The 16754-nt window shown below is 51.6% G+C and overlaps 1 protein-coding gene across 3 annotated transcripts in view; it reads left to right on the forward strand.

The window, feature by feature from the left end:
- The first annotated feature begins 13095 nt into the window (after positions 1-13095).
- Positions 13096-16754, forward strand: part of LOC102463690 (twist-related protein 2-like) — a 39986-nt gene continuing 36327 nt past the window's right edge. Inside the window, exon 1 of one of the 3 annotated variants that reach the window (XM_075902091.1) lies at positions 13096-13926. In XM_075902091.1, the coding sequence (XP_075758206.1) occupies positions 13419-13904 (486 nt within the window). In that variant the 5' untranslated portion in view covers positions 13096-13418 and the 3' untranslated portion in view covers positions 13905-13926. The remainder of the gene's footprint in view (positions 13927-16754) is intronic. The other 2 variants (XM_006134642.4, XM_006134641.4) reach the window with 2 other exon arrangements.

Genomic DNA, 16754 nt, shown 5'->3' on the forward strand with positions numbered 1-16754 from the left:
CCAGAGTGGCCACCAGGGAAACCTGGGGAGGGCTAGCCTCCCACAAGTTCGAATTAAGGGTCTACACAGCCCTTAATTCAAACTAGTAAGTTCGAACTAGGCTTAATCCTCGTGGAATGAGGATTACCTAGTTCGAACTAAGCGCTCCGTTAGTTCGAATTAAATTCGAACTAACGGAGCGCTAGTGTAGCGCCTATGAAAGTTAGTTCGAACTAACGTCTGTTAGTTCGAACTAACTTTGTAGTGTAGACATACCCAAAGGCTTTGACATCTCTGCTTACAGAACATTCGCACCTCTGCAAATTGTTTCCTCGGGGATGCCTTTGTGAGTGACATATGAGATTGTGTCTAGACACTGAAATATAGACAGCCACACTGATTTTTACAACAGAAGTTACACCAGGTGAAATAATGGTGTGATGTTGCCTGTTAAATACTTTGACTTAGGTAAACCTGTTAAATACCAGGGACAAGCTAAACCAGTATAAACCAGGTTTAAATCCATTAGTGTCCATACACAAAGTGACACTAGATTAAGCTAAATATGTGCCTCATTGGCCTTTTACCAGTGTGACTATCAAATTCTAACTTTAAGTCAGTTCTCTCATTATTTTGTGTATGGATACATTTTGGTTTAAAAGCCCTTTATTTATTAAACTAGCTGCTAAATTAACTTAATCTGAACTGAAATAACCTTAGTTTGCACCAAAATCAGAGAATTCATACAGCCTATGGCAATACAGGATCAGTGCAGAAATATCTTTTATTGGATCAGTGAGACCACCTTTCGAACTATACAGAGCTCTTCTTTAGGTCACACACTGCAGACTCACAGCCTTTGGCAGTGGTTCAAATAAGATGATTTCAAATCACACGTTTAGTGAATTCAACTTGTTCACCAACAAGGCCATTAGTTAAATCAAAATCTAGCAGCAAAGAATTGCTTGCGAACAGGACAGCAGCGATGGTTGATGATGGGTCTGCTGTTGTTACCTGCACGGCGTGTGCCATGTTTGTCTTCCTCCCGGAAGAAAGAACGGATTTCATCTGCACGAAGTGCAAGCTGGTCGAGATTTTGGAAGAAAAAATTAGAGGACTGGAGGCCCAAGTGTCGACCTTACGCTTGATCAGAGAGGATGAAGACTTCCTCGATAGAAGGCAGCAATTAATCCTTCAAGCACGGCAGGCAGAGGAGCCAGAGAGGGCAGTAAGTGACCAAGAAGAGAAATGGCAGCATGTAACTTCTAGAAGGGGAAAAAGGCCAGCACGGGAATCCCCCGATGCTATAGAGATAAGCAATCGCTTTCAAGCTCTCTCCACAGGCTCTGCAGTGCTGAAAGCTCCGGAAGGGACCTCACAAGGAAGAAATCAGAAGGGAACACCATCTACTGCAAGGCATGGGATGCGTAGTCCTAGGGATGGGTGTTCCATAGCCACCACTCCCAAAAGGAAACGACGGGTGGTGGTGGTCGGGGACTCCCTCCTAAGAGGGACTGAGCCATCCCTCTGCCGTCCGGACCTGGAATCTCGATAGGTGTGCTGCTTACCGGGAGCTCGCATTCGGGATGTCCCTGAGAGGCTTAGCAAGCTGATCAAACCTTCGGATCGCTACCCCTTCCTGCTTCTCCATGTAGGAACTAATGATCCGGCCGAGAATGATCTTGAGCGTGTTACTGCGGATTATATAGCGCTGGTAAGAAGGATCCAAGAATTCGGAGCGCAAGTGGTGTTCTCGTCCATCCTCCCTGTTGAAGGGAAAGGACTGGGCAGGGATCGTCGAATTGAGGACGTAAATGCATGGTTGTGCAGGTGGTGTCGCAGAGAGGGCTTTGGTTTCTTCGACCATGGGACTCTGTTCCGGGCACAAGGTTTGTTAGGAAGAGATGGGATCCACCTAACGAAGAGAGGAAGGAGCATCTTCGCGGGAAGGCTTGCAAACCTAGTGAGGAGGGCTTTAAACTGGGTTCGTCGGGGGACGGCGACCAAAACCCTGAGGGGAGAGGGAAAGTCGGATACTGGGAAGAAATGCAGAGAGGAGGGAGCAAGAAAGGAGGATCCCTGTTTCAAATGGAGAAGATAGGGCGATCAACTGGTTACCTGAAGTGTTTGTACACTAATGCACGAAGCCTGGGCAACAAACAGGAAGAACTGGAGACCCTGGCCCAGTCCAAGAAATATGACTTAATTGGGATAACAGAGACTTGGTGGGATGACTCGCATGACTGGAGCGCTGTCATGGAAGGGTATAGACTGTTCAGGAACAACAGGCAGGGGAGAAAAGGAGGAGGAGTTGCACTATATGTAAGAGAGCACTACGATTGCTCTGAACTCCAGTATAAAGAGGGAGAAAAACCTGTTAAGAGTCTATGGGTTAAGTTTAAAGGAGCAAACAACAGCAGTGATGTTGTGGTTGGTGTCTGCTACAGGCCACCGGATCAGGTGGATGAGGCAGATGAGGCTTTCTTTGGACAACTGAGCAAAGATGCCAGATCACAGGCCCTGGTTCTTGTTGGGGACTTTAATCACCCTGACATCTGTTGGGAAACTAATACGGCAGTACACAGGCAATCCAGGAAGTTTTTGGAGAATGTTGGGGATAACTTCTTGGTACAAGTGCTGAAGGATCCGACCAGGGGCCGTGCACAGCTTGACCTTCTGCTCACAAACAGGGAGGAACTAATAGGGGAAGTGGAGGTGGGTGACAACCTGGGAAGCAGTGATCATGAGATGGTAGATTTCAGGATCCTGACCAAAGGAAGGAAAGAGAATAGTATGATACACACCTTGAACTTCCAAAAAGCAGATTTTGACTCCCTCAGAGATCTGATGGGAAGAATCCCCTGGGATGCTAACATGAAGGGGAAAGGAGTCCAGGACAGCTGGCAGTATTTTAAAGAAGCCTTATTGAAGGCACAGAAAGAAACCATCCCGACGCGTAGCAAGAGAGGCAAACATGGTAGGAGACCGGATTGGCTTACAGGGGAAATCCTTGGTGAACTTAAGCACAAAAAGGAAGCTTACAAAAAGTGGAAACTTGGACAGATGACCAGGGAGGAGTTTAAATGTACAGCTCAGGAATGCCGGGGGATTATCAGGAAGGCGAAAGCGCAAATGGAATTGCGACTGGCTAAGGATGTGAAGGATAACAAGAAAGGTTTCTACAGGCATGTTAACAAGAAGAAGGTGGTCAGAGAGGGTGTGCGGCCCCTAATAGATAAAGGAGGTAACCTAGTGACAGATGATGTAGGGAAAGCTGAAGTACTCAATGCTCAGCAGGGACTTCAAGGACCATCTAGTCTGACGCCCAGGCCATAAACAGGGGTGTCAAACTTATGGCCCACAGGCCATCTGCAGCCCAAGTAATTCCATAATCCAGCCTGCACGTGGCTGCCAGTACATGAGCCCCTGTGGTAAAGGTGTCTAAACCCTTCCCCCCGTCCAGCCTCTTCCCACCTTCCTCTGAGGGACATGGCCTCGGGGATTCCTGGGGAGCCTGGCATGGGGTGGCAGCAGGGGCCGAGCCCTTTCACACTCATGAGAGCAGCAGGAGCTGCAGGGAAGCGGAGCAAGGCAGCAGCCTTTGCTCTGCCACCAGCCCCCAGGCCAGCCCGGTTGCTCTGCTTCACCATGGCGATGGAAGTGGAGTGACCCAGCCCCAGTGCAGGGTGGCTTGGGAGACAGTGTCAGAGCAGAGTAGACGGCTGTGCAGCTCCGCTTGCCCACAGCTCCTGCTGCCATGGCGAGTGTGAGGTGGCCCAACCCCGGCTGCCAGCCCCAGGCCCCCCCCCCAGAGCCTGTGAGCTAAGCTGAGTATGGGGGACTGACCTGACCAGAGGACAGGTGGGGTGGCCGCCATGGGGCCTGGGGTTCTGCACACGTCTCCCCTGGGCCACAGGGATGTGCTGCCTGTGACACAGAGCGCGCGCTCTAGCCCCGCTGTGCTGCTGCTGGTGGCACTGAGGTCCCACTGGGAGGGTTTGAGGACTGGCTCTAGCCCCAAGGTAACTGGAGATGGAGACCCTTGCCCTACAAATTGAGTGAGCTGGAGCTGAGATCAGTGGCTGGTGGGTGCCACGGAAGCCACATAGCCAGATGGGATGGCTGGAACAGGTTCCCTCTGCAGCACTCCCAGCTGGGTCAGTCAGCCCCTCCTGCTGAACAGGGACTGCCAGGCATGGAGCCATCCAAGGTTCTGTATGGACATTAAGGATGATCCTCAGGCACCTTTCGTAAGATCAGGGCTTTGTCTCAGTGCTTTCTCCTGCTCTTGAGCTCACAGGCTGTCCCATCCATAGGACAAATCAGGGCAGCTACCCCAGGCCCTGGCCTCTTGGGGACCCCGTGACCCCCTAACCATCCTATGGACGGGAAGGACCAGGGGGATTACAGGTCCTGGTGAGAGGTGGCAGCAGGGGTCTACTCCCATACTCACCACATGGGTGCAGGAGCAACAGCGATCCAGCAGCCTGCTCTGCTCCACCCCAATGAGCCACCCTCTCCCAGCCCATTGCGTGCGGCTTGTTGGCAGCGGCAGGAAGAAGAGCTCTCTGATCGGGGGGGGGCACCCCAGACCCCCGTAATCCAGGCTGCATTGCTTGGAGGAGAGGGAAAGGGGGCGGGGAAGAATGGAAAGTAGTAGAGCTGGGTGGGGCCTGTGGCAGGAAGGGGCTGCCCCAAACCTGGAGCACTGGGAGGGTCTGCCCCAGACCCCACGCCTCCCTCCGGACGGCCCTAGTCACATGCACATTAAAAGAGGAAGAGAGGGTCCTCAATTCAGGGCAGCCTTCAGCCATCCAGCGAGGGTTACGCTGTTACCCTTATCGATATTGATTGGGCTCATCCCCTTGCCACCTGCAGCAGCCTACACTGAGCACTGCTGAGGCTGGCGAGGGGGCAGATCCCACAGCCTGCAGAAGGAATGATAAGGCCTGTGTGGAGGGCTGAGGAGCTCTGGCCAATAGGGACCAGAACATTGTGCTTTGCTCTTTTGATGACCAGATGGAAAAACATTCACATGGGGTGCATCCACACTGCACCATAGGTCGTAAGAAGCTATACAATTTGAGCTACGCAAATTGCGCATCTTATTTCCATCTTATTTTGAAATTTGGCACTGACTACACAGCACCGATTTCGAAATAACCCGCTGCTCCGAAACTTCCCTCGCTCCTCACGCAATGAGGTTTACAGCGGCGGCGGAATAGCGAGTCTGTTATATTTCGAAATAACGGGCATGCTCAAAAGACACGAATAGCTATTTCAGGATCCAATAGCGCTGCAGTGTAGATGTAGCCACATAGACTCCAGCAGTGGGTGTGTCCATGCCAATGGGGAGTGGCCAGCATCTATGCACCAGGGGCTGGACAGCACCAGTGTCTGGGCTGCATCTTCTCCAGCGTGCCATGCTGTCCCCTTCCCATCAGCCCTCTGTTCCCAGCATGCTCTGGCTCAGGGGGGAAGCTGGCCTCCTCATGGTGGTGTTTGCACAAGCATTTCTCTGGCTACTTCAGGCCTGGGTGTGGGGGAATGATGCTTCTCCCACTCTGCTCGAACACCATGTCACTGATTGCATTTGGGCCTCCCCTGCCCTGGGCAGGGTAATGTGCCTGATCTCCACGCTTCTGCTTCTCCTTTGGGGGCTGGGGGGAGGGGTGGTCCATGGAACATCTTTTAGTTCTTAAAAAGTTCAGAAAGTTCCAAGAACATTATGTCATTTTGACAAGGAAATGAATTGCAAGGCCATCAATCAGAAGTGCAGGCGCACAGATCAAAGGCCTCCGGAGTGCTTTACAGCCAGCGCTCTCCATGATCCAGCTCTTCCATATTCCCTGCGGTTGCCAGAGCAACAGCACGCTACAGTGGATGCTTTGCATTTTTATTCGCACCACACATGTTTCCACTCTAGCACTGAAATAACTAGAAAAACCTGTGAAACCAAAGTTGCTTCCCCCAGCCTGCAAGGGCAGCTGCTATTCCCAGCTTCCTTTCATGTTCCCCATTGATTAGTATTGGCCTCCTTTTCTCACACAGGACAAACCAGAGATTATTTGTGTCCCCTTCCCCAAAGGAAAGGAGCTGACAAAGAGCCCAGAACAAATGCTCACCTCTCATTTGGTGCCCAGGGTTATTTGCAGGTGCAGTCAGTCTTCAGAGCTAGCAAGTGGCACAATCTGCAGCACTTAGCTCGCACACCCAGCCTAGCCTTTGTACCTACAGATCCCAAAGCACCTAGCGAAGGTGGGTCAGCATCATTGTCCCCATTTCTCTGTGAGGGATGCTGGGCAGGAAATGGGAGGCCAGTGGCACAGCTGGGGCGCAGACCAGACTACAGATCTCCTGCCTCATCCTTGATCCCTGGATCAGGCCAGGCATTGCCCCCTAGAGTTTGTATAAAAAAACTGCCTCCATGTTGATGCTGCAGATGTGATGAGGCTCAAATAAGAAAATCCCCAAAATCCTGGGTATGATCCCTCAGTTCCCCCTTCTTCTCATCCCATCCATTAGTACTGCCCGCAAACACACCCAGCACGCAAAGGCTTGGCATTGGCTCCCCACACAGCTCTCCTTTGGTATGTAGTAAGCTCCTGATCCCACCTCTTGCCCGGCTGGCTCCTCTTCTGCTTTCCCCCACTGACCCATCTATGTGACAGCAGCCTCCAGAAGGCAGCCACCTCCCATGGCATGTCAGCTCCAACCCATCGGCAGACAACTTCATATTCAGAAGAGCTGAAGCACATGGCACAACAGCAAAATGCTTATTCTGCAGGAGGCTGGGGTAGTTCTGCGTGGCTCACAAACGTACTTTCAGTGTCCGGGTGTTTGTTATTCTCAACCATCCACAGTTTGGATTATTTTGTTGCTGCAAAAGCTTTTTGGGCAACTGCCCTTCTTTCCCCCAAGAAGTCATGGGACACTATCTGGTATCTCCAAGGCCGGGGCTGAAGACTTAGTTCTATCACTGGCAAAGGCAGACCCTTCAAGACAGGAAGATCCTCTGATTAATCTTCTACAAGTGATTCTATCCAAGTGCAAATGTTGCAACTGGAAGAACCTGGAGTCTTAGCTCAGTCTCTGTAATGCCACACATCCCTTCCACAGCCAGCCCTGCTCAGGCTCTGAGGGTATGTCTACATTACAGCGTTAATTCGAGTTATCTTAATTTGAAATAGTTAATTCGAATTAAGCTAATTCGAATTAACGTGTCTACAGACAAAATGCAGTTAGAATTAGCATTTTGCTAATTCGAAATACTGCATCCACACTGACTGGACACAGAATTGGATTTAAGGCCAGCCAGAACTAGGTCAGGCAGGGCATCAGGTCAGGAGTGTCTGTGTGTGGCTGCTGCCTGAGGCTATCTGATGCCTGTGCTTAAAAGGACACCTCCCCATGTTCCCCGGGCAGCCGGTTCTCAGGTGTCCCTGTTTGCTTGCCTGCCTCGATTTGTGTCTCTGAGTGCACTGGTTGCCCTCACTCAGGACACCACAGCACTCTGCAACATGGAGCCAGAGCTGCCTCTGGGCACTCTGGTGCTTCTTGTGGACGTGTTGCTGCGAGCCTGGCTGCACTTTCTGCAGGCTGCCATCCCGGAGGTCCATCGGGGGGCTGTCAGTATCCAGGAGGCCCTGAAGGAGAGCTTCCACCCTGAGGAGCATTAAGAGCCTCCCTGGTCTGCCCCACTGGGGACTTGTGTCTCATTCCTCCCTCACGTCCTTCCATTTACCCCTCCCTAACTCCCCTTCCTGATGTCAAATAAAAACACATTTCTTGCCAAAAACAAACTCTCTGAAACTGGGGTGGGAATGAGGGTGGGAGAGGGAAGGGGAAACCTGGGAGGAGGGAGCTGGAAGGGGGAGGCAAGGGGAGGAAGGGGGAGGAGAAGCTCAGGGTTGAGGGTCTTGCCGGACCAACTTGATTTTCATGCAAACCTGCTCCTGGGTTCGCATGTGACCTTTGGTGGCCAGGCTGGCAACTTTCCTGCCATAGACGGCTGCATTACTCTGTCTAGTGCGGAGATCATAGACATTGGGGGCATCACCACCCTGATCTCTGCCCTGAACCGGGAAGGTGCCTGCCTTCTCCGGGCCCTGGCAGGCTCCTGGGAGCTGGCAGACTGCTTCTGGGGCACAGTGGAGGGCTGGCTGCCAGTGGTTGCTGGCTCATGTTTTGGAGCCACTGGGTCGGGGCAGTGACTGCTGGCTCTGAGCCGGCGGGCTTGGAGCTGGCACAGGCACTGTGGCCAGAGTCTGCCCCTTTAAGGGCTCCAGGGCTGGGGGAAGGGAGAAGAGTTTTCCTGGTTTGGCCCAGAGTGGCCACCAGGGGAAACTGGGAAGGCTGGAGGCCAGCTAATTCGGACTAAGCATCTACACAGCGCTTATTCTGAATTAGCCAAATCGAGTTTGGCATTACTCCTCATAGAATGAGGTTTACCAAACTCGAATTAAGCGCCCCGCTATTTCAAATTTAATTTGAAATAGCGGTTTGCTTGTGTAGATGCTATGGAAGTCAGTTCAGAATAATGGCTTTTATTCTGAATTAACTTTGCAGTGTAGACATACCCTGAGAAAAGACAGAGATCCGTGCAGGTTACCTTGCAGTGCTACCCCAGCATTCAGGCTGCACAGAAAGTAGAGGCATCAGCCCCTGCTGGGATGGATCTGGCTCCAGCTCCCTTCAGACTCTGAGCAGGACAAATAAGGAGGAACCTTGCCCCCAGGGACAGGAGAGAGGTCCCATCATATTCACCTTGCTGTCAAAGGGGGAGCTTCCTAGGTGACTAGGTATTTAAGAAGTCTGTGGTGAAGACATGACCTTCAGAAAGAGATCACCCCCCCCCTCACCCCCCAGGTCACAGGAGAGGTCTGTCTTGGTGACAGCTCTTGTTCAGCATGGAGTTTCAGTTTCTAGTGCAGATCTTTCCTCAGCCTAAAGTTCATTGGCTGCTTTGCAGGGGGCCAGACCAAGTCCTATGGTTGCCAACCCCCCTAGTTTCACTGGGAGGCTCTGACCCTCCTGATTTCAGTGGAAGCTAAATCTCTTGAAGCCAAAGCAGACAACTGGCCACTAGAGGTCTAGCAGTGTAGCTGGGCTAAGGCAGGTACCCTACGTACCCTGACCCCTTGCTGGCATAGCCTCCCTGCAGCCCCTACGCGGGTGGAACAGGGGGTGTCCACATGCTGCCTCCACCTGAGCAATGACTCTGCAGCTCTCACTGGCTGGGAACTGCAGCCAATGGGAGCAGTGGGGATGGTGCTTGCAGGCAGCATGCAGACCCACCCTCCCTGACTCTCATTCCCATGAAGATCTTTTCTTGCATTTGTAGAAATGGTGCCTCAGGCACCTGGCTCCTGAGTCTGTTCCACTTACTGTTAGGAGCTCTTCTTTAATGCCCTGGCAAAACTTTTCCGTCTTTTGGTTCTGGCTGGTGCTCCTGAGCCCGCCCATCTCCAGAGACAGTGAAGAATTCACTTGCTTCATTCCTATTCTCTCACTGAAGTTATCTATAGGCTCCTTTTCTGCCCCAATCCTGACATAAGTGCTGGAAGTAAGGGTGCTCGAAGTGGTTTCCATCCTGTACAGGGTTTACACTTTGGTTCAATAACTCTCAAGTCCCCTCCACTATAAAAAACTTTCCAGCATCCCTGATTCCCGAGTTTGCTCTTTCCTAGATACTGTACATTCAGCTCCCTCAGTCTCCCAACATGTGTTTGCCCTTGTGTCTGTGCTTCATTCCTTTCTATTTCTCCCCTTTCCAAAGCTGTCAGGACCAGAAATGTATGCAAGTGGGCTCAATTTGCACCCCCTTGTCTGGCTATTATGATGCCATGTACCTTGTGGCTCCTGAAAAGTTACTTCTGGTTCATACTTTGTAATTTAGGTCAGTATTAGGCCTGAAGTCATTGCAGGGCTATGGAGAGTGATCCTGAGCCATCCTTAGCTTAACAGCAGAGCTGGTCAAAGCATAGGAAAAACAAAAAGACGCCACAGCAATTTCAGTAAATTCAAATGCCTCTTCCATTCCATTCTGTGGTGCTGCAGCCAGTGAAACAGTCTGATGTTTATTTTTTCCCCATGTTTTCTGTAACATTTCTTCACAGTGAAATGAATATAATGTTCAAAAGCTTGGGGTAGCCGAGTTAGTCTCTAACAGGAAAAACTAAAAAAAACACCAAATAGTCTAATAGCACCTTAAAGACTAACAAAACATGTAGATGGTATCATGAGCTTTCGTGGGTACAATCTTCAGATGACAGGAATGTTAGAAGTCTTAACATAATGGCTATGTCTACACTCGCGGCTTCTTGCGTGAGTAATATGCAAATGAGGCTAAGCGTGGAATATCGCCGAGCCTCATTTGCATACCTAATGAGCCACCACTTTTTTCAAAAGAGGCTCTTGCCCAAGAAGGAGCATCTATACTGCCCCTTCTTGTGCAAGAAAAACCCTCTTTGCGCAATGCCGTTACACCTATTACTTTTCAGGAGTGTAGACATAGCCAAAATGTTTTCATAAAAAATCCTGTTGTCACAAAATGGCCAAATTTTCATGAAAATTGTATGCAACAACTCATGCTTCCTTGTGGTGGACAAATAAACTGGAGCTGTGACTTCCCGCAGATCCTAGTTCACTTTAGTCACCTTTCTGCTCCCAGCTCAGCTGGGATCTTATACTCTGCTTTCTTCACACATGAGCATTTAAAAATAAATGAAATCAAATGAAAATTATTTATAAAAAAGAAAACCCAGAAAAATGCTAATCAAAACCATCACCTACACAGGAGCCACTTCCCTGCTATTGACCTAAACAGAACGACACCAAACTATCTAGTTCCTGCTATGCTGGCTTATCCATGTCCTGCCCTTTAGTTTTCTCTTGTTTCCCCGGAACCTTGTGCTCCCTGTCTTGTCTCATTTTAGCTGTCTGATTTTGGCCCCAGTCCTACAAACATTTATGCGCCTTAGAGCTATAGGACAGTCCCACTGCAGGCAAAATAAGCTTAGATAAATCACAGGCATGATCAAAAGTCATGAGCTTTAATCCATAGAAGGTTGAAGGTGATTAGGAAGTGAACTGGGCTTAGGAAGAGCTTAGGTGGTTATTAATTCCTGAGTCCTTCCTGATTTTTCTTAAGAATTTGCCATTTTTTAAACTTGGTCCTTCCCACTCAGTTTCTGCGCCCTTTCAGGATGCAAGCAGCCGTGCTGGCTGTTTGGGCATAAGAGAAGTTGCCCATTGAATTCAGGGGCAGTCGTTCCCACTGACAACAGTGATCCAGACACAAGTGAACAGGAATTGAGAAGCAAGACCCCTTCAGCAGCTGTTCTTTGCAATGTGAATGTTGCCTTGTCAAAGTGAAATAGATAGAATAATATGAAAACTCAAATATACAGCCATCAATCTGGACAAAAGTTGGATTTGTGGTTGTGTGTGTACATTGGATACAGAAAAAACTTAAAAAACAACAAATAGTCTAGTTGCACCTTAAAGATGAACAAAACATGTAGATTACCATGAGCTTTTGTGGGCACAGTTCACTTCTTCAGATGACAGGAGTGTTAGAAGTCCAAATCCAAGAATAAATTATTCAATTATTTCAATTACTCTTGGATCTGGACTACTAACACTCCTGTCATCTAAAGAAGTGGGCTATGGCCACCGAAGCTCATGATACCATCTACATGTTTTGTTAATCTTTAAGGTGCTACTAGTCTATTTGTTGTTTTTTAAGTTTTTCCTGTTACAGACTAACTCAGCTACCCCTCTGAAGCTATTGGATACAGAGAATGTGTTCACTAACACTAGTGAATGTCTCGGTTTGATAGAGATAGTGCAAGTGCCTTGTAGCAATGCATAGGTAGGTTGGCTAGAGTGACCGCACTGTAACGTTAGTGGACATGGGGGGATATGTTCAGTAGAGACTACATGGAAGCACTAGACATCATTGCTTCAAAGGGCTGCAAAGAAATTTCAGGAGAATTAGCTTGTGGCTGACTCCATGTGATGTGTCTCAGGAGAGCTGGTGTCAGTCCCTGCTCTGTTCTCCTGAATGACGTGGGACAAATCACGGAATCCTGTTGGCCTATGCCCAACCTGGGGACTTTAATCCTTCTGTTCTCCCACCCATGCCTGTCTGGTCTCCTTAGCCAACTGCAGCCAGCAGGCTGGTGAACCACCGAGGACAGTGCAGCAAGTTAGGCATGCGTGTACATCTTTGCAGGACCAAGGTGGGGCCACAGGATGGAACTGTCTCTGTATTTACTGCTTCCACAACAGGTTAGACAGACACCTGTCAGGGATGGTATAGATGTTGCTTGGTCCTGCCGTGAGTGCCAAGGAATGGATTTGGTAACCTCTTGATGTCCCTTCCAGATCTATGTTTCTATGATTTTGCACACATTATACAGATGAAGGATGGGGCACAAGAAGCATCCATAAGCTGGTGAGCCAGTGGTAGGGTCAGACACACCCCTGGTGAGTGTCATATGATTTTTGTGGGTTCTGGGATTCTTGTAGTTTGTTGGATTGTGTCAACTATTTTGTTAACAATTATTTCAGGAGGAGGCTTATCTGTGTCTGCTGGCATACTATGGTGACAAGGCCCAGACAGACAGACAGACAGACAGATAGATAGAGATGCGATGCAAGCCCAGCTGCATGCCGGCTGTTCAGAATCATCCTGCTGCCTAAGAAGAGAATGGTCTGAGCTACCGCATCTTCTGTTGGATCCAGTGAATGTCCCGTCTGGCTCTGTCCACAATATGTGATCTCACAGCAAATGTTTTCCCACATCTCCAGCTGAATCTGACCCTGATAAAAGGCTTGGGTTAAAAATCAGCGATCAGACTTAGAAATCAGGGGTAGTGACTGGCTTTAACACGCTGAGGGGGGTGGTTGAAAAAGACTTCACTGCGGTTCCTGTTGCTCAGGTTAGCAGAAGGAACTTCCTCTGACATCCGGGCAGCAGGCAGGAGCATCTGTGCCTAAGGGCCTGGGGTGTGTTGTGGGGGAAGGGAGAAAGGAAATCTGGAACCCATAAGCTCCACTGATGTTTTCATTACCTTGTACTGTTGTATTGGTCTGTGCTTGGCCCCACCCCCAGCCCTTCCTGCCCTATCAGCAAAGGACATCAACAAAGTTATTAAAATGTCCCTCCTCTCCTTAGCCCCCCCCAACAAAAAAAACCAAAAAAACACCCAGCTCCTTGAAGGTTGGGGAGGCTCCGAGCCTTGAGGAAGTTTGGGAAGTCTGGCCAGTGGACACGTCAGGGCTGCATTCCCTAAGCTGGCTTTGTCTGCTTCCCAGGCTGCCTCTCCAGATGCACTGTGGCCTTTGCAGGCCCTCCATCCTGTGAGGTCCAAGGCCCCGGTGCCTGCCAGGTGGGAGAGGCTCCTGGGCTGGAGGGGACCAGTGCTGAGAAGATGAAAGAGGAGAGCATGTGCCCGGACTCCCCTGAAGGCAGCCTGGTCACAAGTGAGGAGGAGGGTGAACGGCTTCATAAGAAATGTCTCCGCAAGCGCGCCCAGCTGGGCAAGCCCATGGAGGAGTGCAGCTCACATTCGCCGCAGGGCAAGCGCAGCAAGCGCAGCCCCGTCCCCCAGTCCTTCGAGGACGTGCACACTCAGCGGGTGATCGCCAACGTACGGGAGAGGCAGCGCACCCAGTCGCTCAACGATGCCTTTGCCGAGCTGCGCAAGATCATCCCCACGCTGCCCTCCGACAAGCTCAGCAAGATCCAGACCCTCAAGCTGGCCGCACGCTACATAGACTTCTTGTACCAGGTGCTGCAGAGCGATGAGCTGGACCACAAGATCACCAGCTGCAACTACCTGGCCCACGAGAGGCTGAGCTACGCCTTCTCCGTCTGGAGGATGGAAGGGGCTTGGTCCATGTCTGCTTCTCACTGAACCCGCAGGATCCAGCCAACAGGTACGTAGAGCAAACGCCCAGCTCCCTGGGGCAGTCTCTGCATCCCTCCCTCCTGCTTCCTGCATTTGCAGCTTCTCCATGGAAAACAAATGGCATTTCTCCCCTCCCCCCGCTGCCTTGGGCGGTGTTTTTGAACAAATCCCAGACGTGCGACAAGCCCGGTGTTCGGGCGGGGTAGCTGACCCCTGAGCTTTCCTGGCCGAGCCGCCACTCACGTTGATGGGGGGGCCTCAGTGGGATCAGAGCAGCAGAGCCCTCGAGCAACTGATTTAATTTGGCAGCAACAAAGGAGGGTTGTTTCTAAGGGCCAGTTAATGAAAGGGTTAAAGCAAGGATCGAACAATCAGATCAATCCAGAGCGTGCGGTTTAAATCAGGAGCCGCTTTATGAAATCAGCAGAGTCACTCCTGTGTCCGAGAGCGGTGGGTCCAGCCCTGCCCGTGCACCGATCACCCCGTGTGCAGCTTGCGTTGCACAGTATAAAACAGGAGTGCCTCCGGATCAGGAGTGAAGTCAGGACAATTGCACAGGGGCCAACACCTCCAGAGCTGCCCCCTTCCTCTGCGGGAGCAGCGTCTGCAAGGGTGGCGAGCAAGAATGGCCTCTCCTCCGATGGCAGCTCTGCCTGATGGGGGTGCAGGAATAGGGCACTGAAGGGAGGATACAGGAGACGCAGCGTTGCAGCCCACACTGCGGCAAGCCTTGCTCTGCGGCTGGCTACAAGCATCCCAGCCTCGGGCAACGCGGGGCTCCCCGCTCCCCTCTGCCTTCCCTCCTCTCAGAGTCCGGTCAGTGATTTGCTTCTTTCTAGCCGCCACCTGGCAGGCAGGAAGAGCCCATGAAATGGGGACGTCAGGGTCAGGAAGGGTGAGAGCCCAGCATCTGTCAGCCCCATCCCACCTTACTCCTAACCCTTCCCCTCCCTGCCATATGAGCCAACGGAGACATGGGACTAGCAAGGGAAGCCAATGCTGGGCCTCCTTCCTCAGGCAACGCTCCCCCTGCAGTGGCCGCGGAAGGGCAGCAGCCGTCCTCACCTAGCACAGGGCTGTGGGAACTGCCAGACAAAGTCCCCCCAGCCCAGTGTCCTGACTCTGGCAAGACCCAGCTCCAGAGGCTGCTGAGGAAGGTGTAAGGGTCCTGCAGGAGCATATGGAGGGTAACCTGCCCCTATCGTAGGCCTCAGCCCAGCCTCCACTAATTAGGTAAAGCCCTTCCCAGATGCTGGGGAACATTAATCGACAGGAACATTTTCATTTACCATAGAAATGGCTGGTCCCTTTTCCTAGGCCCCCAAAGGGACATGCGCCCAGCTCACTGCAGATCCACACCCTGCTTGCTTTGTGTGCCATAAAGCCACCTTCCTGCTCCATCCCCTGGGATCGGCCCAGGGCCTGGGTCCCAGACTCCGGCCCTCACACTGGGATCAAGATCTCTGGCTTTTCTTGCCTCTTGACAGGTAGGAGAGGGGGACCCAGTGTTAAGCAGCCATGGGCTGCTCTGGCTTGTGTCAGTCCCAGTCCTACGGCACACGCCCGGCTGGGCTCAGGCTGAGCTCACGAGGAATGTGTCTGTGTTATTTCTGCTCTCCCTGAGAGTTGCAGCCAAACTGCCCCGGCATGCAAAAGACCCTTCTCCTTTGATTTTTATTTGTAGGTGTTAGTTCTTCTATGAGGGCCTGTTCCTGCATGCCCCCCTTACTCACTCCCATGGGGCCAGTTGATAGCAGGAGGAAATCCACTGAGGTCAGTGGTGTAGTTATCTCAGAGTCAGACCATAAAGGTGAGCGGGGGCAGGATCAGGCCCTTCGCGGATTTCAGTTTACATACAAAGCTACAGGAAGGAATCTGTGCCTGCTCCCTTCTGTATGAGCCCCACACCCCACGGCCAAGCACTTCCCCTTCCCCAGGGCACACACCACAGGGTTTGAACACAGAGTGACCCAAGCTGGGAGTATGACCTCTATTAGTGGCCCGTGCCTTGCTCACCCTCCGCTGTGCCAGGAGATGGGACGCCTGATCTCCAAAGCCCCTTTCTCTCTTGGCACATTGGGGAGTCAAACCCCAGCCCAGCCCCATTGTCAGTTTCATCAGATCAGGACTGGGCTCCCCAGAGGGAGGAGCCGGAGCAAGAGAACTGAAACAGAGCCCGGGGCACCCCCGGAAGGTCCAGTGATGGGAGGCGGCTGCAGTAGTGAGCAGAGCCCGTAACGCATCCCTTGGACTGGTTATCTCAGCCCTGCTGGAGTCTCAGCCACTGGTACTGGGACCATTCATCACTTAATGGCATTGGCTTATAGGGCCGGATTTCCACGGTCTAGGTGCTGTAGGAAGCAGACTGGCACCAAGTGGGCTCTACAAAAGCACCTAGGCAGATTAGCTGCTGAGCTGCCACTGAAATCAGTTTGGGGCCCAACAGGAGATGCCTCCGAGCATTCAGCAGTGCCGAGCACCACGGTTCCTCACTGCAGGGGCCAGCCACTCTGCAAGTCAGCTGGCCACGCCGCTCGGAAGCAGCACCTGCAGTGACCATTGCCACCCCCTTCAAACTGCTCCTTTTGCAAACCTTGGGGGAGTGTCTCATGCTGGGCACCAGTGAAAACATGGCCCCAGGAGTCACAGCTCAGTTCTGAACATTATCGAGCTGGGTATTCTTGGTCTTGATGCCCGAAATCTCACAGCTCCCTTTGCCCTGGAAATCCCCTGTGCGCCATCCCTGCCCTCAAGCACTGCCAGTCTGGGCTGTACCTGCCAGTGTCTGCTGCTGCTGCCTCCATGGCTGTAGGGCCTTCCTCTGTCAGTGCAGTTAAAGTGTTATCATCCCCCTCC

The sequence above is a fragment of the Pelodiscus sinensis genome, chromosome 19, assembly GCF_049634645.1.
Source record: "Pelodiscus sinensis isolate JC-2024 chromosome 19, ASM4963464v1, whole genome shotgun sequence".
Lineage (NCBI taxonomy): Eukaryota > Metazoa > Chordata > Testudines > Trionychidae > Pelodiscus > Pelodiscus sinensis.